Genomic DNA, 21,024 nt, shown 5'->3' with positions numbered 1-21,024 from the left:
ACATTTTATCTTCTTCTACCTGGACCCTTTGGTTTGTTGAACTTACGAGATGATGAAGCACGAGCGGCAGCCTCTTCGGCTTCTTCTTGCTTCTGCTGTTCTTGCGAAGAATTAGATATTAGTGATAACTCCAAGTCTTCGGGGTCACCAATTTCAATAATTCTTGCAAATTCTAGCTTATCTTGATCTTTTAAATGGTTAATGAACCCCAATCTGTTTGAAGCGTAAACCATACGTTCCTTAACTTTACTACCAGAAGGACAACTGTAGATGAAATAATCCAAAGATCCATTTCTGTAAAGCGTATAACTTGGGTGTTCGGGAAGTATTTGCAATTGATTTGGCCCACTAATGTTAGATTTGTCCACTACTTGAATTTGTTCAGTGTCCAGATCAATCTTACAGTAAATTACATTAAACGACTGTAAAAGTTCACTGATAGTAGAATCGCCAGATTTGACATCGAACATTAACGAAGTCGGAGCCCCATCAGTTTGTGAAACCAATTTACGATTGCCTAGCTTCATCCTTTGTTGTTGTTGAGAGATTTCTATTTCTGCTCTTTCAGATTCAGTAAGCACAGCGGCCCCCTGTTGAGAATCAACATCGTTGGACTTGAGCACGTCTTGGAAATCTGTTGGATCTGTGAGTAATGTCTGTTTACCAATTGAATTACCACCAATTTGTCGAACTAATGTGTTCTTTGTAGATGCGTACAGCATCTTTAATCTAACGGGTGAAGAGTCTGGAACGTAAGAGACAAAGACATATTGATTTGGATTCTTTTGTAAATCTTTAATAAAAACGTAAAGTGGTTCATTGTTTAAACTTGATTCCAACTGTGATAACGAATCATATCCCCCCTTTAATTGTACAGTAGTGAAATCATTAGAAATTCCAGCAGTGACGATTCTTAGCCCTTGAGACCCCTGGGAAGGATGATGAAGAAAATCTATCAACTCTTGCTCTGCTGAAATACCTGATTGAGAGGACATGATGTGAACCTGAAACCTGCCTTTACTTTAATGTTCGTCAACATAAATAGTTACTATTAATCGATTGATACATCAAAGTTAGTTATAATGTTTAAAAGAACAATAATCCCTACACCACAATAAATAAATACACGCTAAAGAATTGAAACGAGTGTCCACCAAGAGTTTAAAGCATGAACTCACCAATACCAATGCCAGTCGAAACCATTTCACGTACACCGCTCTTACGACGAATGGCTCTTTTAAGCAATTTCTTGCTCTTCTTATGAACACGACCACTACCACTATCACTACTGTTCGCATTACGAAGCCTTAATTTACCTTCAGCATCTCTGTAACACAACAATTTGATCCTACAATCCTGATCCCAACTAGACGAATCCACAGGCTGAGCAGAGCCCAAATCCTCCGAAATGAACTGAGTCAAATCTTCTTGCGACTCTTGCGAAGAAGAACCAAGTTCCTGAGAAGACTCGGTTGTCGTAGCTGGAGGATTCTGGTTCTCAACCTGCGGGAAACAAATAGCTTCTTCGTCAGTTGCACCAACTTCCTTCCAGAAATCATCATTCTTTGCATTGATCAAAAATTCACCTAACGGGTGATATGACAATGATGATGATGACGACAAAAGGCTATTCCTACGATCAGGTTGTACATGGGTCAAACTGCTGCGACGATGAAATCTTTTAGGGTATGGTGCTCCAAAATACACAGGTGACAGAAAGTCATGATCGTATTCGTCCTCTTCATCCCCGTCATCGAATCCAGCGTTCAAGGGAGAAAAGAGTAAATCGGGATCCGGAGTAGTTTCACCACCTGCATCAGTTTCCGATGAAGATGATGAATCACGTCTATTCAAAGATCCTTCCTCTTGAATTTGATTTTGGTCATCATTATTATTACTATTGTTGTTACCTCCACGAGGTAGTGGTGTAATATCATCACCAGTAATTATACTGTTCAAGAGTTGGAACGGCTTACCAGCAGCGTCCCTAGGACCACGAGACTCTTTCATTGTTGAATTGTGGAGATAATAACTTGAGGAGCCGTACAAAGGATACTTTAAGATGAGATGTTTAAGCTTCGAGTAATGGAACGAGACTATATATCATATATATATATTTTCAAGATGAGAAAGGGCAAAGAGAAGAGGAAAAAGAAAAGAAACAAGAGATTTTGAAAGAGAAAGAAAAAGAAAATAAATAAAAAAGGGAAAATAGGAACAAAAAGAAGAGGGAGCAGAAGATAAAGTAGAATGCGTGCCAGTTATTGTCGTTTCAATAAGCTCTATGTTCTGATACGAAAAATTTAAACGGAATGTATTTCGGTCGGGCTTTAAACATGGCCGTTTGTTGGTCTGTAGACGTTAATGTTCCAGTCAATTGGCGATTTACAATGGGCGATGAGCTGAAAAAGTGGAAAAAATTGGTTGGAAAATTCTGATTACGAAAAAAACATGGGGAAAAAGAAACGACATGGGAGTTTTTCCGAGAGCGAAAATCACTTTTCTTTTTTCTTTTTAAGATATTCCGAGTCACGTGGATGTTGAAACGGTTGAGTTGTAAATAATTGTGCTTGAATTGTGTTGTTTGTGTAGTAGTAGTATCGATACTCGAGCCATAAGTCGGAGAGATGGAAGGGGAAGAAGTTCTATCTTTTTGGTCACGTGCTATGCGCGTAACGCATTACGTATGTTTTTTGCGTGGGTTACCCTGCCTTTTCATTAATATATAAAGCCGCCTTTCACATTTTTTCACTTTAACCTTTAAGACACTACTCCCACAGAACAGTAAGGATCCTTGCAAAGGACAACCAGTCGGTTGTCGCAGAAAGGAAAACTTTTTCTCTTTTTTAATCATATCCTCTCCTGTGATTATAAACTTTTAAAATTACCAATTGTTCCGACTGAATAGTGGGATCACTACGTGTCGACAACCTTTATATCGTTAAGTTTCAGCCTTGTATGAGGTTAAGGGATTGATTGAGAAAAATGTTTTCTTTTCTGTAATCATCATGATGATTGTTTTACCGACCGGGCGGACAGAATAGTATCGGTTTTGGGTGGTTGCTCGCTGTCTTCAAGTGTACATTTTTTCTAGAGGATGGTGGCAGCCCTTTGAAAAGCTCAAAATCCGAGAAGTGGTGAGTGGTCGTGAGATAGCTGATTCGTAAAAGAAAAACACATCTAGTATTATCAGTGGATGATACTTGTATTTCTTGAAAAAACTTACCTATGATGAGCAATATTCACACTGTGTGAGGTCTGTTTAGTTACAGATGTATGATCGCAAAAAAATATAACTGATTTAATGACTCTGAGGTCTTGTACTTGTTAATGATATTATTTATTGATCTTGTTCATCGTTTTCTTCCATAACTTTCAAAGTTTGGATTTGCGCAGGAGCTGATCCTTAACAAACTTAATTTGACTAAAAGTTGAAAGCTGAAGTAAAGTTTCATCTGAAGAGAACCGAAAGGAAAGAGCAGTTACTATTTAGCTGATTATCTCGGGCTACTGAAGGCCCTCAATTATCAATTGAGAATGATCACTTTCAAGCTTTTCGTAACGATATACTTATTTGGTGGTATTACTTTCATACCCCTTGTAGTTCTAACGTTACTATATTTTAACAAGCGGTCTGAAAATGAAGAACAAGAGGTCACTGGTTCTAAAGCTGAGAAATTACTCATAACCGGTTTGGATCCTGAATTTAAAGCTGGTGAACTGGAAGAATCTAAAGGTGTTGAGGTTCGTAGAAAAGGTTGGTTAACGGTAACAAAGAAATACTATTACCATCACAATGAAGTGAAAGAATTGATGGAAAAGCATGGTGGTGAAGTTGAGGTACCACAGAGATCTCAGCTCAAGAAAAGACACAGGTTTTATGCCGTCTTAAGACACGGCAACCTTTTCCTCTATAGAGACGATGCTCCCAAGAGTAATTTAGTTCATGCCATTTCATTACAAGATAGCTTTGTCACAATTTGGCCAAGAGATACTGCAAATGAAGCTCCTGATGCCGGAATGTTTACAAAGAGAACCTGTATTTCCATTCTAAGGGATGGTACCGCTACTTATGATGGTATGTTACATTTTCATGCGAATGCAAGTGCAGAGAACAATTCATCTTGGTCCCAATTCTTTTTATATTTCGATAACAATAATATCGAAAAAGAGGATTGGTATTTCGATTTGATTAACGTCTCAAAGAGAGAACCAAAGGATAATGCAAAACCGACAAATGTAATTGATCCAAACAATTGTGCAAGAACTGCTCATTTAAGGACACCGGATGCACTTTACTTGGTTCAGGCAATCCATTCTACAGAAGGTCAATTAACCACTCAATGGTTTAACGCACTTTTAGGTCGCTTATTTTTGTCGCTACAAAGAACTGACACTTTAAAGGATTTCATATATGGGAGACTTTACAAAAAACTGACCAAGTTGAATAAACCAGGATTTTTGGATGATTTTGTCATTGAAGAAGTAGACGTGGGGAATAGTGCCCCCATGATAACGAATCCTAAACTGTTAGAATTATCCCCCACAGGATTGACTAGGATTTCTTTGGACATGCAATACAAGGGTAATTTATCTGTCAATATCGCGACCAATGTGACAATTAATTTGGGTTCGCATTTCAGGCAGAGGCAAGTGCCAGTTCAGTTGTCCATTAAGATAAAGGAATTGACAGGACCCATGTTTCTCACGGTTAAACCGCCTCCATCAAACAGACTGTGGTACACTTTCCAAACAGAACCCATATTTGATGTGGAAATACAGCCAGTGGTTAGTTCAAGTAAATTATCCTACGGTATGATTACAAAGGCTATCAAGGGTAAGTTATTTGAAGCAATAAAGGAATCCCTCGTGGTACCGTATTGGGACGACTTTGCATTTTATAACACTGAAGATGAAATTTACAGAGCCGGTATCTGGGAGAAACACGAGAAAGATTTTAACCAGAATAATAGTCATCATGAAGAAGAAAAGGTTTCTTCTCAAAATTTCGAAGTTCATAAGGATCAAGAAGATGAAGATGACGAAAGTTCCTCCAGCGATGAACCACGGACGCCCGAAAAACCTGCTAGGGGTGATTTCCTTGGAAATGAACGTTCAGATAGTATTGATAGCGATAGTATTTCAAGGACTAAATCTTCTGATTCCATGAAAACTCAAGACCCCACCTTAAAGAGTCGTACACTTCAAAAAGTAGGAAATATCAAGAGAGCATGGACAAGCAAGAGTAAAGAAGATTTAGATAATGAACATGCAATAGTAGACGATAATTTTGATAATCTTTCAAATGCAGGAGATCGTGAAGGTTCTAGGGATTCTGCTGACTCCAAGAAATATTTCAAAAATTCCTTGAGAAAGATTGGTCAATGGTACAGAGGCACTCCAAATAGCTCTGTGACCAGTGATGGTGAGGAATCGAATCAGGGTTCAATTAATCATCCTCCAGAAATGATTTCTAATAGAAGAAAACCTCTTCCCAAGAGACCAATTCCGCCTCCACTTAATAACAATCCAACTTCGCCAACATCTGTATCAAACTCCTCTTTTTCCCCAACCCTAAATGCAACTGAAATGTTTGCCAACAAGAGCAGGTCTCACTCTAACATGTCCTCAGAGACAAATGATCCTGTTGTCAGTCCAAACTTGCCCACTCATGATAACGTGGGGTTCGTGAAACCCCAAAGATCAACTGATTTCCCCGAAGAATTATACACAAATAAGTTGGAAGATTCAAATGATACCACGAAGACCGATACCGAAAGTACAAGAAGCTCAGGCCAAGGGATTGATCCATCAGAAATATTTCCTAAACCTCACGATCATAGTGACAATGGCCGAGAGGAGGCTCCAAATTCAGCAAGTAGTACAATTGGTCCTAACGAAACACTTTAATAAGAACCAATTAAGGCAGTGTAATAGTTTATTTCCTTTTCTTTTTCCTCCCAAATTTTATAGATGATTAAACATACCCTAATTATTCTTGTAAGTGATTTTGAAAGAGCAGCTTTACGTTGTTTTTTTGAATGAAAGCTACCAAAATGAAAGCCAACCAATATACATCTTGCTCAAATTCTCATGAGACGCTGATTCCTGGATCAACGTCTCTACTTGTCCTGGGACACTTAGGACTAAACCATCACGAGGATCAATGCCTCGAATTTTATTTCTTAGTACTTTCAATGCCTTTTGAATGGAATTATCCATGTTCCTGTCATACATGATAGTTTCGATAACGTTGACTAATGATACTTCATTTTTTCTCATAAGTGATACAGTCACTTCACTTGATTTCTTAAACGTCCCCTCTGTACCAACAATACCTAGTGCATCATACAAGTTTTGTGTAAGTCTAAAGGGAACAATTTCAGGAACAGGTAAACGCTTACCTTTTTCAAATAAACAATCGAAATCGACATGTAATACTTTTCCATTCTCTATATCTAATAAGATATTTTCACAATGTCGATCTCCCAAACCCAGAATATGGCCTACCATTGCCATTACAGCATATGAACGAGCAAATGTGTTTCGTGCATTAAACCACTTAATAGGATCTGGAAACGTTTCTAAAAACCATTGATACAAGATCGGAGGGAAGGTTTCCAGCTGCTCCGTGTAAAACTTCATCCTGCCCTCTCCAGGGAGATGCTGCCACTTCTCGTAAAGACTCTTCAAGCTATACTTAATTTTCAAACTCTCATATTTGGTGACAAAAATTGATCGAAGTGTAACAACATTAGGTACTATTTCTAGCAATCCACAATCTTCTCTCAATGATAAGACTGAATAGGTAGTAATGCCCAGATTTCTCTTTGTACTTTCCAGGTCCTTGCTTAATAGAAAATCCATTGTCGTGGCAAACTGCATATATTGATTATCCTGTCTAACATCTTCCTTTTTGCACATAATTCCGTAGATCTTACCATCAGATCCCACAATATTCAGTTGCTTGGGCCTTTTCAACGAGGAAAATACCTTATATGCCGACCCAAACCTAGCTATTGTTACCGCCGGTTGAAATGGATTATAAGTTTTCATTGAATCGGAGGATAATGGGGAAATCATTTCTAAATTGATTCTTACAGGAACTACCATAGCAGAGGGTGCCATTTGCATATTGAATTTGAAATCTCGTTCAAGAGAGGTACCTGATCTACTGGATACGTTTTTCGCATCTTTCAAACAAACTCTAGTAAGAGCGGTGGTCAAGTCAAAGGCCTCCATTACTAAGTTACCATGACCGTGTGTTGCTCGCTTGTACTTTTCAATAATTTGCTTACCTCGGTTGACTCTAGAAGACGAAGTAGAATTGACCAGAACCGTAATATACCAAAGTATGTGAGATGGGTATTCCACGCTTAAGTTGACCAAAATTTGCATAATTAGGTGCGAAGAAGGGGGGTGTACATGAAGCAATCTCGATAAAAGCTGTGTCAAAACTGAGTACCAGATATATTTTGGACAGCTTTTTAAAGCATCATCGACACGTTCACATATGTCCTGAGTTGCCCTCTGCAAAACTTCACGTCTGGACGTCGACGGTTCATTCATCGATGCTGCTGCAATGTCAAGCCAGAATGTAACCACTTTAGGTAGGGTTTCACGTACTTTTGTTGTATTTTTCTCGAAAGCTAATAAGAAGTAGGAAATTGACTTGTATTCCAAACGACCATTGGTCACATATCCTTCCGCTTTCTTTCGCTCAAGTAATCGACTGTAGTATAATCCAATAGAATAGTATGGTTTTGCCCATTTGGGATCCAATTCAAAGATATTTTGATATTGTTTTATAATCTGTTCAGATGCCGAGTTATTTGATAAGTCCAACCACTCTGTGTATTTCAGCTGCACAGTGGCTCTATCATGAGGTTTCACTGTGGGATCATCTTTGTATCTTTGGTGGATCTCCTTGACTAATTTAAGTGCTCTGTCATTTTCACCTTGTTTCCACAATATTTCTGCAAATTCTAGTTCCGCCTGTTGGTGCTCGTATTGTACACAAAACATTAGTGCCTCGCATGCGATATCTAGCCTAGAATTATTCCTGCACAACTTTGTTGTATTGAATAAAGTTCTAATAAGATCTTGTTTTGTGCAGTCGGTGTCCTTCAAAGAATCGTAAGCCTTTCTTATAGATAAAAGATAATGGTTGGGTTCAAATTCAACTCCAATGCGCTTCATGCGGAACTCGAGAATATGGGTGTTATTAATATAATCTAATTCATTTTTACTCTTAGAAAGAAGTGATAAATCGTACAACCCGTGGAGTTTCATCAATAAGGTTTGTTTCTTTAGTAAAGTTGTGGCGATTGAAGGTGCGACGAAATGAGATCCTATAAGTTTGAAACATTTGTTAATATAATGCATGGTCTTAGTTGGATCATTTGTATGCTCATGATAGAACGCCTTTCCGATATTATATTGAAGAAGGATTTCTGGGTCCTGTAACTTTGGTAAACTTTCGACTTTTTCAATCCAATTAGTCAACGAACTAAGTTTTCCCTCAAGGTTGGCTGCTTCCATTCCAATTCTATACCATTCCCTGGTTTCTGAGTTCAAATATCTTAAATTATTAGGAGTCAAGATTTCCAGTTGTGATAATATCTTGGAATAAAGTTGGTGGTCGTACATTGACTTCAGCATTTTGGTCGTACTTGGAGAATCCATTGTGAAGGTTCCCAAAGTTGTGAAACAATTTTGGGCCATCTGCCAGTTGTCAGAATATTGGAGCTCTTCGATTTTGGACATCAGATCCTCCGTTGAGAAAGTCTTAAGTAAACCGTCTATCGAATCAATATCTCCGATTTCTTCATAGGTACGATGTAGAGAACCAAGAATGCTAAAAGGTTGTATTTCTTTATCGCTTTCTTGCCGATAACATTGTTCCAAGTACAATGCAGATCTTTCAAAGGAATTGGTTTCTAAAGATCTCTGGGCGAGAAGAGCTGAAGGAAAGGCTCCTAGAAAATCATCTACTCTTCTTAGCATGTTATTGTATTTGGCCTCTTTAATGATAAAGGTTCCATGGTTATTGTTATAGCTTTGCTTAAAGTGGGTCATCCACTTCTTGCAATATTCGAATACTCGGAAAATGGACTGATAGCACATCTTAAGAGAATCAATCTGCAAATGGTTCAATTCATCCAACTTTAATTCAAGGATGCATTTAAATTCGAGTATGATATTATTCATCAAAACGGTATATCCTTTTCCTGGTTCAGCATTAATGATAATATCCATAGCTACGTATGGCAGCAGAAAGTCAGATAAAGAACCATCATCCTCTCTTATAAGCGATGCAAAAACATGTAATGGGTGATCCTCGCCAGTACCTGTTTTGAGCAAATCGAGACAGAAGCTTTTAATCCATGGAGTGTAACCTTCTTTAAAGTTGTACGAAGGATATTTCAATGGAACATAAGACTTCCATGATTGCGCCAAATAAAGAGATGAAAGCAAGGGGAATAGTGTAGTCTTTGAGATGGTATTGAATTTATCCCATAATTTAGCCTCATTGGGAAAAAGATCTTTCCTATTGATATCCCAGGAAGCTGAACTTAACCCACAATATTTCAATGATTCTTGCATGACTAGGGCGACGAAAAGTTGTTTACTTGGGTTTTCACTTTGCCAAAAGGCAGGTACTAAAATATCGTTTATAACCCAAATCAAAAATTTAATGGTCTGAGTTTCATCGCTCAAATCATAGACCTCACTAGCGATGGGTGTCCTTCTTCTCAATCCATGTTTGTTCAAATCCAAAACACCGATTATACTGATGCATTGGGCGCACTTCTGACAGAGCTCCTGATCCGTATTTTTGTATTTATGGCAAGTATCCAGTAGAGCTCCCAATACGAGAGCAATACCAACATCTGGGCCTTGTTTTGAAAAGATATCTGAGGACCGCTCTGATTGTTTTCTTTTCAAAAAGATCTGGAGATCATCAAGATTCTGATAAATTACATGCTTGTTCGAGCTTTGGAGGTTATCGGAAAAAATCGGCATCCAATCGGTACTTGCCAAGACTCTGTTGACGTTCCTTGCAAATTGGCTATCTCTATCTAATATTCCAAGTTCTGTCTTGGCAACTAGACTCAGGGTCATGTATGGCTTCAATTTCAAAACTAAAGAATCCTTTTCTTTGATCAAAATGTCTATTATTTCGTACACCACGGACTTCAGCTTGTTGTTGAAAGTGAACCAATTTTGTAGTACGTAACATAACAGCGCATCTATCACAGTAGATAATTCCTCATCAGTCAGAACTATAACCAGTAGCTTCCAACATTTCAAAGCGTTGAATCTAATTTCTTTAATTTCCAAACATGTTTGAAGACAAATGCTAATTTGTGCCAAGGCAGAAATAATCGATTTTTTGTATGCATTTTTTATCAAAAAGGAAATACCATTGATTACCCTCAGTTTTTCGTAATACGTAGTTCTTCCTTCAATATCGTGTATATCACTGGAAAATACTTGAAGAATACCAAGAATATTATCCTGCAGTTTCTTTTGAAATAGTTGTTCTCGTTCAGGAGGCCAATCTTCGACATTTTTATACTTGGATCCATGTCTTTTATCTCTGTCGAAATTGGTTATGAGAAATCTCAGTGCACACAGGATCATTTTTTTATTTTCTTGGACGCTTGAACCATCTCCTTCTTCATTTTTATAAAGCTTGAGGACCTCTGCTAAAGTCTTGTAATCTGGCAAATATGCTGAGATGTAACGTTTATCGAATGATGGTAATCTATTCAAGAACAGCGTTTCTAAAGTCTCCAACGAAACGAGACCATGCCTTACCAGAGCCACAGCAAAAATTTGTCTACTATTCTTATCCAGTAATACTGCTTTTTGCTCGTTGATTTCCTCTGGATTGTCACCATCGCACGTAATTTTTGCAATTTCACCAAACACGTCGGTTTTATACTGTGTTATCGCATATGGTACAATGTACCTTTGATAAATTTGTAAAATAGTCTTCGCAGAATACCCCAATAATCTCGTTAATCGATAGAATGATACTTTGCGTTCTACCAAATTTTTACCCAATTGTCTCAGTAGTGTGGGTAGAATTGGAGAAAGTAATTGATATGGAGTTTTGTTCAAAACTTTAGCAACATTTTTAATTTGAAACGCCATCATAATATGAGTTGCATAATCACTTGAATTAAACATATCGATTAATTTGAGTAGTAAAGTGTCAAAAACTTCACCACTAGTTGTCAATGTCAACTGCGCCCAAGCTAAAACCGTGGTTTCTGTCATATGAGGTTTGTTACTGCTTTGTAAAAATTGTATCAAGAAAGCAGTGTTTTGATCTTCCGAGTTATGCAAACTAGTAATATTCCATAGAGGTATTAATCTTGAACTTAGCATCCTAAGGTATCTGTTTGGATTATGGAAACATTTCTCTACGATTTCGAAAATGAATCCATGGCTTAATTTTGGGGGTTGATAATGAACGAAAATTCTTTGTAAACAGAGTAAAATTCCTGCCAGCAGGGATTCACTGAATTCTTCCCAATTAGGGTTGGATAAAAATGACTTTTGTAGTATTTGAAAAGATGTACAACTTGTAATGCAATTTGGCCTATCAGGATCTATCAACTCGAATACATTCCTCGATTGGTTTGTATCACAAATTTCACAAATGGTCCAATTGGCCAACTGAGGCCTTGGACTATGTGATTCCAAACATGCTAAACGTGCAAGTATTTTAGTCCATGAGACTAATTTACTGACGTTTTGGGTATTAAAACAATTTTCTATAGATTGTGCAACTTGGCCTAACAATACAGGCATGTCACCCTTTGATCTTTCAATAATTCCTGGATCTACAGTATCCATACTCTCCTGTAATGAAGGGAGCCGTCGTAATTTTTTACCAATTAATGTTCTCAAATTTTCTAACTGTGAATTTTCTGTAAATGGCCTAATATCCTGGAGAGAACCATCAATTATACCTCTCGATTTTAAATCATTTTCCAAAACAATTAGCGCCTTCTTCACGAGAGGTGAAATTGAACTATTTTCGAGCCATTTCGAGAGCGGGAAATGATCCATAAATACATCTACTAAGTCACGATCACCGCATAGTATGTAAACCCTCAGGAGTGATTTGGAAATGCCAATGCTTGCTTCATTACCGCCGTAGTTCCTTTTCATAAAATGGTCTAAAAAGTAAATGACAAATTTCAATTTTTCTGTGGAAATCTGACCACCGTTAGTCAATGATTCGACGACCATGGATAAAAACCTTAACTGTAAACAATCGTACTCCATGGATTGAACGTTTACCGATTCAAAGATGTAAATGACAAACCTAAGTAATCGTTGTAGCTGTAAATCCCATGTGGTAATGCCTAGTTCTGAATCTATTAGAGTAGTGGTAGAGCTGCCAAATTCTTGTGACTGAGTAAACCAATAACAGATAGTCCAGAGTTTCTTTAGAGAGTGATAGAACTGTTCGATTTCAGATCTACCCATTAACGTTTGCGTTAAGTCGTTTTCACATTCCTCCAACAGTCTAGCTATACGATTTGAAATGGCTATCCTGACACTTTGTCCATGTAACTGTACACTCATTTTACACCAGTTACCAAGTTTCCTTCTAATGAACCAGTTGCGTGATAACGAATGGTAATTGGCAACACAAATGTGTAGAAATTCCTGGATGAGAGATTCCATCTCATTATGGGGATTCGATCTCAGTAAAAGGTCCAATGCTTCCATTGATTTACCAAAAGTTTCATCGTTCTTTTTGCCATCTTTTAAATTCCTGACAAGCGTTGTTAAGATTTTGGAACCTTTGGGACCAATACTACTGGATAATCTTGATTCCTTAATTGCTAGTATCAGCTCATCCAGATACTTGACATGAGGATCCATTCCTTCCTTTGCTAACTTCTATTTATTCAAGGTATCCTAGCTATCGAGTTCATGTTCAAATATGCTACTACTATCGCTACTACGTCTACATAGCGAAATCAAGTAGTGAGAGAAAAGTGAACTAAAAAAAAAAAAAAAAAAAAAAAAAAAGAGTACGATGTGGTATATATTTATATTATGAATGTTTCGTTAATGCTTCATGGTATCCTTACTTGAGAATCAGCCTGCAGGCTTTGTTGCTGTTGTTGTTGTTGCTGTTGAGCAGCAGCTACAGCAGCAGCAGCAGCTCTTAATTCGGTTTCGTAGTTTAATGGTCTTTTGAAAAGTAGAATATGTGGTTCAGGTGCATGGCATTCATAGTGTTCCCAACCCAATGACTGTGTGACACCTAAACCTCTCCATTCATCTTCTGTTAAGATTCTCAATGTACCGGTTTCAGAATTAAAATAATCAGATGGTATAACTTTTAGCATCGCCTTTGGCAACATTACATGCCTGTATTCATGAGTATCGTCAGAATAACGTGGGGAATAATGAATTGAGTCTTGGAATTCAAGAACTCGAGCTCTTTCTTGATCTGTGAGTTTTCTTCCTTGGAAAGTATGATGGTGATGATACATTTTGGGCTTTATTTAGGTCAGGCTTTAGCTCAAACACCGTTGGCTAGTTAAAAGAAAAAAGAAAAAGGAATGAGAGCTTAATTGTTTGCTTGCTCTAACTAGTCTATGCTTGATGGGTATAAGTTTTATGTACTTTGTTATAGTTTCGTATGATTTAAGCTATTATGGACTCGATGAGATCTCTTGGTGATATTATGAAAAGGTCTATCTTCGAGATTGTCAATCAGTCAAGAGACGCAGGTGAAAAAAAATAAACATCATTGTATACGATACGACGCGTAAACTAAAGAGCCACTTTACTTGCCGCCCAGCATCAACACCGGCTTTGACAGGGCAATGCTATATTTCGTTATACTCTGATCTACCTTGGCATTCGCCAGCACGCTCTTACGTGTTCATACTAGCGTATCTTTCGAGTGGCTGAGAAAAATAAACCACTTTTTCGAAACATATGAAACTTTTTTGAAACAAGGGAGTTTGAAACATTACTAAAACATGGGGTTCACATCTGAAGATGAAACGCCGTCCGAGCGTCTTAGAAACACGCCCGCCATTATTTAAGAATCCTATATCATTGTTCTCTTTCTTTCTCAACAGAGGACCCTCGCGACAGAGTTTGTCCGGATAGGGTGTCCGAAAGACTTTCTATTATTCAATAATGCAATAATAAACATATAGAAAAGCCAAGCCCTTTATAAACCTCAATTGGCGTGCTGCAAGGATAGTTTTCCCTGCATTACTTTTCTAAATAACTATCGTATTAAAAAGAAGAACTGGTTTTGTTAAGAGACACCGATTCCACTGTCCATTCAATTCCTGGGTATTTCTCTTTTTTTTTTTCTTTTTTTTTTCGTTTTTTCAGTATTTTTCCTCTGGGCAGTTCTAACCAGTTGTTCCTTTTCGCATCAAAAAACTGAAATTGGTGTCGTGGTATACAGATACAACGAAATAGTGAAGAAAATCCGATTGAAACTTATCAATATTCGGAATTTGGGATCTTGACATCAATTGTGCGAAAATAATTTCTGCTTTTCACTTTTTTCTTTGTTATTTTGGTGTTTTCCTGAAGCGATTGAGGCAAAGTTTACGTCCATTGTCATATTTATTTTTTTTTTGCAGATAAAAAAAAAACAGAAGCAAGAGGAGATCAAGTGCAATCGGAATTGCTCGAAAGTTCTTGAGTTGCCTAGGTTCTATTTGTTATCGTTTTCACCTTCTCTTTTCCTGGCATCCCTTTAGTTTTCCATACTTCTTTCACTGCTTCTCATTCTTCTCATTCTTCTTTATCTTTTTCAGTTTGATCTGAGGCCATTGCTTCGTTTTTTGGGTTAGCACACTGTTCACCACATATACAAGAATGCACAGTAACGTATTCGTTGGTGTTAAGTTTAATAATAGTAATGAACAAAATCAGATATTGGAAAATGATAACGGTATCAGTACTGCCAAGAAAAATGGCTCATTGAGTAGTAGTAGCAGCACTACTACTACAACCACTAATGGTAAAAATCGATTACCTAATAATTATGATTACGTTTTACTGCCAATAACGAATTCAAGGTACAGAGAGAACGTGAGGCGACAGTTTAATTTATTCGAGAAAGAGTCGAAATCTGTGGACCATAGCGTTTTGCAGATCTCGGAGCCGCAATTGCAAGATCTGTGTATCCCACCGTTCAATGCTACGCATGCTAACAATAGTAACAGTAATAATGATTCGCCGGCTTATATTGGACTATTATCATCGTGGTTAGAATTAGAGTCACCAAAGGTCTCGATAAGGGAAATGGCATTTCAAGTTTTACTTAACGAATGCAAATATGCAAGATTTGTTGGTATCAACAAATTGATAGTTGCACCCCCACGTGATCTCTCTGAATTACAAAGGTATTCGCAAGTCATAGCCAAACTGTTAAATCATAAGGTAGTTTCAGGCTCTTCTCCACTTCTACTGTCAATTTCTTTACCGTTGTATGAAGACAGCGATCCGTTAGCTACGTGGGAACTTTGGAATACAATAAGGAAGTTGTGTGATTATCATCGTTCACTGAGTGTTTCGCTAGCCGTGCCAAGGATTAAGACACCATCTCACGTTTTAAATAGATGGCTATGTGAGCCAGTGTCGTGTCTGTTAATATCATCGTCAATTTTTGCGACCAATAAATATCAATACCCGGTATTGCATAAATTTAATCAAAATTTGATCCAAAAATTTCAAAGATTAAATGGTAATTCACATGCAAATATGAACGGTGAGCTTTGTATCATTTTACATGGTATGGAAAAATATTCCGGTGCCGTAAAAGGTGGCGAAAGTGCATATTTGGAGTATATCAATTATTTGTTGAAGAAAGGTGATAAACTGTTTGTCCTGAGAAATAACGACAATCAAGAGGGTTCAAAGAGAAATAATCCGTCAATCGTATATAACCAACCGACGTTAGATTTATGCTCACCAAGATTGATGCCGCCTTTAAAACCTCACTCGGAATCATTGTCAAATCAAGTTTATTCAGTTTTTGAAAAAGACACTGTGAAGTATGATTCTTATCATGCTGCTATTCAAGAAGCATTGAAAGATCTGCTGACAACCCATCGCTTTGATCAAGATTCACCATTGATTATTCTCGTGGCTGGTGCCGGTAGAGGACCACTGGTGGATAGGACTGTACAAGTTGTTAAGAATTTTAACATTTGGAATCAAGTTCAATTAATTGCGCTTGAAAAGAATGCGCAGGCATGCTTATATTTACAAAAGAGAAATTACGATTTTTGGGACAACCGAGTTAAGATTGTCAAACAAGATATGTTACATTGGGAAGATAGTTCATTGAAAGTTGATCTTTGTATAAGTGAACTATTAGGATCCTTTGGCTGTAACGAATTAGCGCCAGAATGCCTTTGGGAAATTGAAAAAAATCATTCCAAACCTTCCACGATTTTTATACCACAATCTTATGCCTCCTACGTGGCCCCCATATCATCGCCATTAATTTTACAGAATTTGTCTGAGGTATCGAATGCGCAGGAATCGCCTTGGATAATGCATAATGTTCCCTACTGTATTCTTTCGTCGAGAGTTAATGAAATATGGTCATTTGAGCATCCGTTAAGAAATAGTCATTCGGATACAGATTTTTTCTCCAAGAGTTCACTAAGTGAGTTTAAAGTAAAGCATAGGGGTGAAATGCACGGTATAATTGGGTTTTTCTCTGCTAGATTATACAACGATACAATTTTGTCAACTTTACCTGATGATTGTGTATTGGATACGGTTTCATTGCAAAGGGACGAAATTTCTAGTGACGCTTCATTTCAAAGGAAGATAGATCAAATACAGATAACAGATTCGTTGAAAGGCGCTCATGGATCGAAAAATTTATCGGATAATAAATTTAATAAGTCTTTCCATACTCCAGGACTTTATTCTTGGTCACCCATAGTTTTCCCGCTAAGACAACCTTTCCCCATAGCGGATGATACTGAACTATCAGTCTTTATGTCACGTAACCATTCTTTACAAGAAAAATTGATATGGTATGAGTGGTCAGTCGAAAGTTTTGTGTATCTTGTTGTGTCAGGAGCATCAATGCAAAAACCACCTATGAATACACCACCTACATCTACGAGGAAGCATTCCGCTCAGCATCATCATCAACAGCATCGCCCATCAGGCTCAGGATCACAACCTAATTACGAAACAAGGTTCTCAGAATTAGACGAAATGGGATTCAATAATACTGAACAAGGGTTTTTACCACATCACGAAACGGGTTGGCAAAGTGTTAATGATATTCACGGGTTGAGTACATCTGCAGATAACGCTGTAGGCCCACCAATGTTCAACTTAGATCCTCAAAACGAAACGGAGGAAGATGAAGATGAAGAGGTACACGTCAGAGTTAAGACTGGTATTTCTGCCTTGCACAACATCAATGGTAAATCTTTTTCAATCCCACTTTGATGTAATCGTCATGCCCTCTTCCTTATATTCTTATAGATCTTCCCATCTTTAGGTCAATTTAATTAATTACTTGAAAATAATGAAGATGCCAATTTGTATTTGTATGTTTATGTACATATTTAGAGATGTGGATGTGGATATGGTGGGCATTTCCCTTGTCAGAACAAAATTTATTGTACTAAAGGTACAGAAGATAGGGAAACGATTTAAAACAGGATTGTAAAGAATTTATATTTTCTTCGTTTTTTTTATTATTATTATTATTATTACTTTCACCATGGATTAGCTTCAACCTCTGGATTATCCGCCCAAGTTGGACGATGTGCAATAGCAGATGGGGCATTGATTTCTTTGAAATATGCATCGCCCACATCACCGTCACTCTTTGAAAAACCTCCAGTATCCCTCAAATAAAGCATTTCGGATATATCCTTTTCATTCGATTCATCGTCATCATTATCTTTATCATTATTATTATCCTCTTCCTCTTCTTCCTCTTCTTCTTCCTCTAAACTTCTCCTATGAGCTATAGCGATTGCCTCATCTTTACGTAACCTCACATTTTCATCGTGGATATCATACATTGCGTCTTGAATTTCTACTGATAATATGGGTAGGTAATTTTCACTATCAGGACTATAAGTGTAAGTATCCGTCAACTCTGCAATAGTTGGTAACGCCAAAAGTGGTAGTTGTCTTTCCGCCAAGTATGGATCACCTTTGGCATTTTGAGATTTGACTATAGCTGAAAGTTTCTTTTTCAATGGAGATTTAAATTTATGTTCATCAACTTCATAACTGTATCTTTCCACAGACTTCAAAAGTTGTAGGGGGGTTAATGAGGATAGTAGACTAGCTGTTTCATCTAGAGATTCCTCATTTTCCAAGGAGGTCGCAACCTGTAACCATTGTAGGAGTTGGTTGACAGGAGCCAAATGAAGTTGGGCGATGCGATGTAGTGATTGGTAGTAGAATAAAGAATTTGTTGTATCGTAAACACAAGTATTATCTTTATCTGTGTCAACCGGTTTGTAAGTTGCAACGTTTCTTATTGGAGGATGAGATAAATCTATATCGCTCAAATCTTTGGCTAAAGTATAAGGGAATCTCTGCCACATAAAATCATCTATGAGAACCGGTTTAGGAGGTATTAGGTCGTTGTTCTTGATCCAGTTTTCCAAACTAGATAAATTTAATTTAATCTGTATTGCTCTTGCCCTACTCAGATATTTCTTCTTCTTTTCACTCATTAGCCTATTGAAGAGAGCTGTGGAAAACCAACTTATTGCAGTTGATAAAAACTGTTGCCGTAGCAATGGGTGGATCTGGTGTAACTCCAAGACGTAAGCTAAAGCACCGAAAATTTGCACCAATTTCATTGGGGATAATTTCATCTGTTCCTTTAGAGAGGGCGGATACAGGTGCTTTAACATCTCATCATGATAGTAGGAGACACTTTTCGTCTTGTCGCCAGCATTACGATTTTTTTCTGGTCTCTTCTTTTTAAAAATATTCCAATCCTTCTTGTACATTGTCTGTTTGACGTCCTCGATGGTAGTATAAGACAACAACGTAGGTTCTATTAACGGCACCAATCTGGAATGAATTGATGAGGTCAGCTCTACCATAAGAGAGTGCATACCGTTAACCAAATCTTGCAAACTCTTGGGGTTTCTCTTAAAGAATCCCTCATCTCTGCACAGATAATAGTAGAGGAAGGAAATGGCACTAAACCAATAGGATTGGACCACAATGTCACCCGTGGTCTCCTCATTAGGTACCAAATCATTCGATAAATTGGAAATAATTCTTGTCAATGAAAGATGTACTAGGGACTCTACTAATGAAGGTGATTTTATCTTATGATCAGCATATCTAATGCACTGGAACAGAAGTCCCGCCGGATAGGTAGTGACATGAGGGTACTTTTCGGGTAATGAAACCAAAAGGTCTAGGATTTGTGGAACATCGAAATCTTCAACTTCGAAATACTGATCCTTCACCAGTTTTTCGAAATCAAAATCATCAGAGGATCCAAATCCACCCCGGCCACCGGCCCCTCCGGTCCCAGTTTCACCCTTCAACGACATATCTGCCATTTGTAAATCCAAACTGTGATCCGGTGTTGGTTCTTCTATGGTTATAGGGCTGTTCGCTGTACTGTTTTTGTATTGGAAGATGTTGTTCTGATCCAAAAATTCGCTAATAGAAGAGGCAGGAGTTACGATATCCCAAGCAGTCAATCCTTCCTTGTTTTTCATATCAAAATCCAATTCCTCAATAAAGGAGAAAAGTTCAATGCAGCAGTCTTGTCTATTCAGATGAAACGCCCACATCAATGGTGAATATCCTATTACGTCGTCCAAAAGATTCAGGTTCAAACGGTACCTATGCAATAATTCGATGTAACTAGCATGATCGTAGATGATCACGTAGTGGATCAGTGCTAACCCAGTGCGCGCTTTGTCGTTAACTTGGTCCCCGATCTTGGGCAAAAGTTCCTCAAATGCCTTTAGTTGTTCATCACCAGGGTCATAATCTGCAATAAGATGCACTAGTTGCACCCATATATCTTCTTCTTCACGATTTTCTTGCGACAATATCTCATGTAGGGTCGATTTAGCTTGAAGGGCCTTATCTGAATCTCGTGAAAGGGAAACTTCAGGGCCAGGACCCCATATGTCGTCCAGCATGCTCATTGGAGATCGAAGGGGATAGGTCCGTGGCTAATGGGATGCAAGAATAGATTTGGATATAGAGGTAAACCTAATGTATATTCCTTGAGTCAAACCACTTTCTTTCTTCGCCAATAAAGGGGGTGTGCTAAGACATATAGACCTTCCTTCTTGTGTATTTTGATATGATATTCGTGAAGTCTTCGGAAGCTGCAGTTCTCATCTACGAAGAAAGAGTAAAAAAAATACCGAAGAGGAAACTTGATCAAGTGACTGATACTTCTCGTGTAGTGTGATTGAAAATGTGCCCTGCTTTTGCTTTAGGGCTTCTTAGACGGTCACGTGGTTAAAAGCGGGTAGTAAGCCCGAGTCCTCGCTGGAAACTTATTGGCGGCAAATATGGCTTAAAAAGACATTTTAGCATAGTTATATTTTGTTGACATCCCCTATGCCTCTAGCAGATCCCACAAGTAAAAAAGGTCTTTTCTTTTCCACAGGTCTCACTGTTCCTTGGACTTGCATATGCGTTAGAAGGGGTGAATAGAAGTTTCCTCTTTTTCCTTCTAAACTCTCTCGTCTTATATTCACGGCCTGCCGAAGGTATGTTACCCTCCTAACTTGTTGAGCTACCTCTCAGCGGCTTTCCTTTTACTGACTTCGGCGGCTAAACCAAAACATCCTTACACCATTAAAAGTGTTTGGATCCCAACAGCGGTTATTTGTCACGTGATATGTGTGTCGTAATCTTTCATTCCTAACTACTGATCAACAGCTTGAACTTCTCGAGATTGAGCTAGTCTACTGGCCACTTGTGTCGTAGCTTCTCCCTCTGTATTTTGTGTCCACTTATCAA

General features: G+C 38.0%; 7 protein-coding genes and 3 non-coding genes across 10 annotated transcripts; 5 read left to right on the top strand and 5 right to left on the bottom strand.

Annotated features, from left to right (window-relative positions):
- Nucleotides 1–5: 5 nt before the first annotated feature.
- TWF1 (twinfilin TWF1) lies at nucleotides 6–995 on the bottom strand (the record flags this gene model as incomplete). Its single annotated transcript, XM_002496348.1, has 1 exon — nucleotides 6–995. One exon carries the CDS (start codon nucleotides 993–995, stop codon nucleotides 6–8), a length of 990 nt encoding a protein of 329 aa, XP_002496393.1.
- A 166-nt stretch (nucleotides 996–1,161) lies between these two features.
- On the bottom strand, nucleotides 1,162–2,010 carry ZYRO0C17380g (uncharacterized protein; the record flags this gene model as incomplete). Its single annotated transcript, XM_002496347.1, has 1 exon — nucleotides 1,162–2,010. One exon carries the CDS (start codon nucleotides 2,008–2,010, stop codon nucleotides 1,162–1,164), a length of 849 nt encoding a protein of 282 aa, XP_002496392.1.
- Nucleotides 2,011–2,835: 825 nt separating this feature from the next.
- On the top strand, nucleotides 2,836–2,972 carry SNR41. Its single transcript, XR_002648398.1, has one exon. It is a non-coding gene; the product is annotated as a snR41 (small nucleolar RNA).
- Nucleotides 2,973–2,983: 11 nt separating this feature from the next.
- SNR70 lies at nucleotides 2,984–3,182 on the top strand. The gene has a single exon (XR_002648397.1). It is a non-coding gene; the product is annotated as a snR70 (small nucleolar RNA).
- Nucleotides 3,183–3,242: 60 nt separating this feature from the next.
- On the top strand, nucleotides 3,243–3,336 carry SNR51. Its single transcript, XR_002648396.1, has one exon. It is a non-coding gene; the product is annotated as a snR51 (small nucleolar RNA).
- Nucleotides 3,337–3,537: 201 nt separating this feature from the next.
- Nucleotides 3,538–5,910, top strand: NVJ2 (Nvj2p; the record flags this gene model as incomplete). Its single annotated transcript, XM_002496346.1, has 1 exon — nucleotides 3,538–5,910. One exon carries the CDS (start codon nucleotides 3,538–3,540, stop codon nucleotides 5,908–5,910), a length of 2,373 nt encoding a protein of 790 aa, XP_002496391.1.
- A 138-nt stretch (nucleotides 5,911–6,048) lies between these two features.
- On the bottom strand, nucleotides 6,049–12,912 carry MEC1 (protein kinase MEC1; the record flags this gene model as incomplete). Its single annotated transcript, XM_002496345.1, has 1 exon — nucleotides 6,049–12,912. One exon carries the CDS (start codon nucleotides 12,910–12,912, stop codon nucleotides 6,049–6,051), a length of 6,864 nt encoding a protein of 2,287 aa, XP_002496390.1.
- Nucleotides 12,913–13,109: 197 nt separating this feature from the next.
- On the bottom strand, nucleotides 13,110–13,532 carry CKS1 (cyclin-dependent protein kinase regulatory subunit CKS1; the record flags this gene model as incomplete). Its single annotated transcript, XM_002496344.1, has 1 exon — nucleotides 13,110–13,532. The coding sequence occupies one exon, from the start codon at nucleotides 13,530–13,532 to the stop codon at nucleotides 13,110–13,112; it is 423 nt and encodes a 140-aa protein (XP_002496389.1).
- Nucleotides 13,533–14,889: 1,357 nt separating this feature from the next.
- HSL7 (protein arginine N-methyltransferase) lies at nucleotides 14,890–17,496 on the top strand (the record flags this gene model as incomplete). The annotated part of the gene is made up of 1 exon (XM_002496343.1): nucleotides 14,890–17,496. The coding sequence occupies one exon, from the start codon at nucleotides 14,890–14,892 to the stop codon at nucleotides 17,494–17,496; it is 2,607 nt and encodes an 868-aa protein (XP_002496388.1).
- A 272-nt stretch (nucleotides 17,497–17,768) lies between these two features.
- ZYRO0C17204g (uncharacterized protein) lies at nucleotides 17,769–20,195 on the bottom strand (the record flags this gene model as incomplete). Its single annotated transcript, XM_002496342.1, has 1 exon — nucleotides 17,769–20,195. One exon carries the CDS (start codon nucleotides 20,193–20,195, stop codon nucleotides 17,769–17,771), a length of 2,427 nt encoding a protein of 808 aa, XP_002496387.1.
- Nucleotides 20,196–21,024: the final 829 nt, after the last annotated feature.

Source organism: Zygosaccharomyces rouxii (genome assembly GCF_000026365.1).
Source record: "Zygosaccharomyces rouxii strain CBS732 chromosome C complete sequence".
In the NCBI taxonomy this organism is placed as follows: Eukaryota; Fungi; Ascomycota; class Saccharomycetes; order Saccharomycetales; family Saccharomycetaceae; genus Zygosaccharomyces; species Zygosaccharomyces rouxii.
This window is presented reverse-complemented; position numbering and strand designations above follow the sequence as displayed.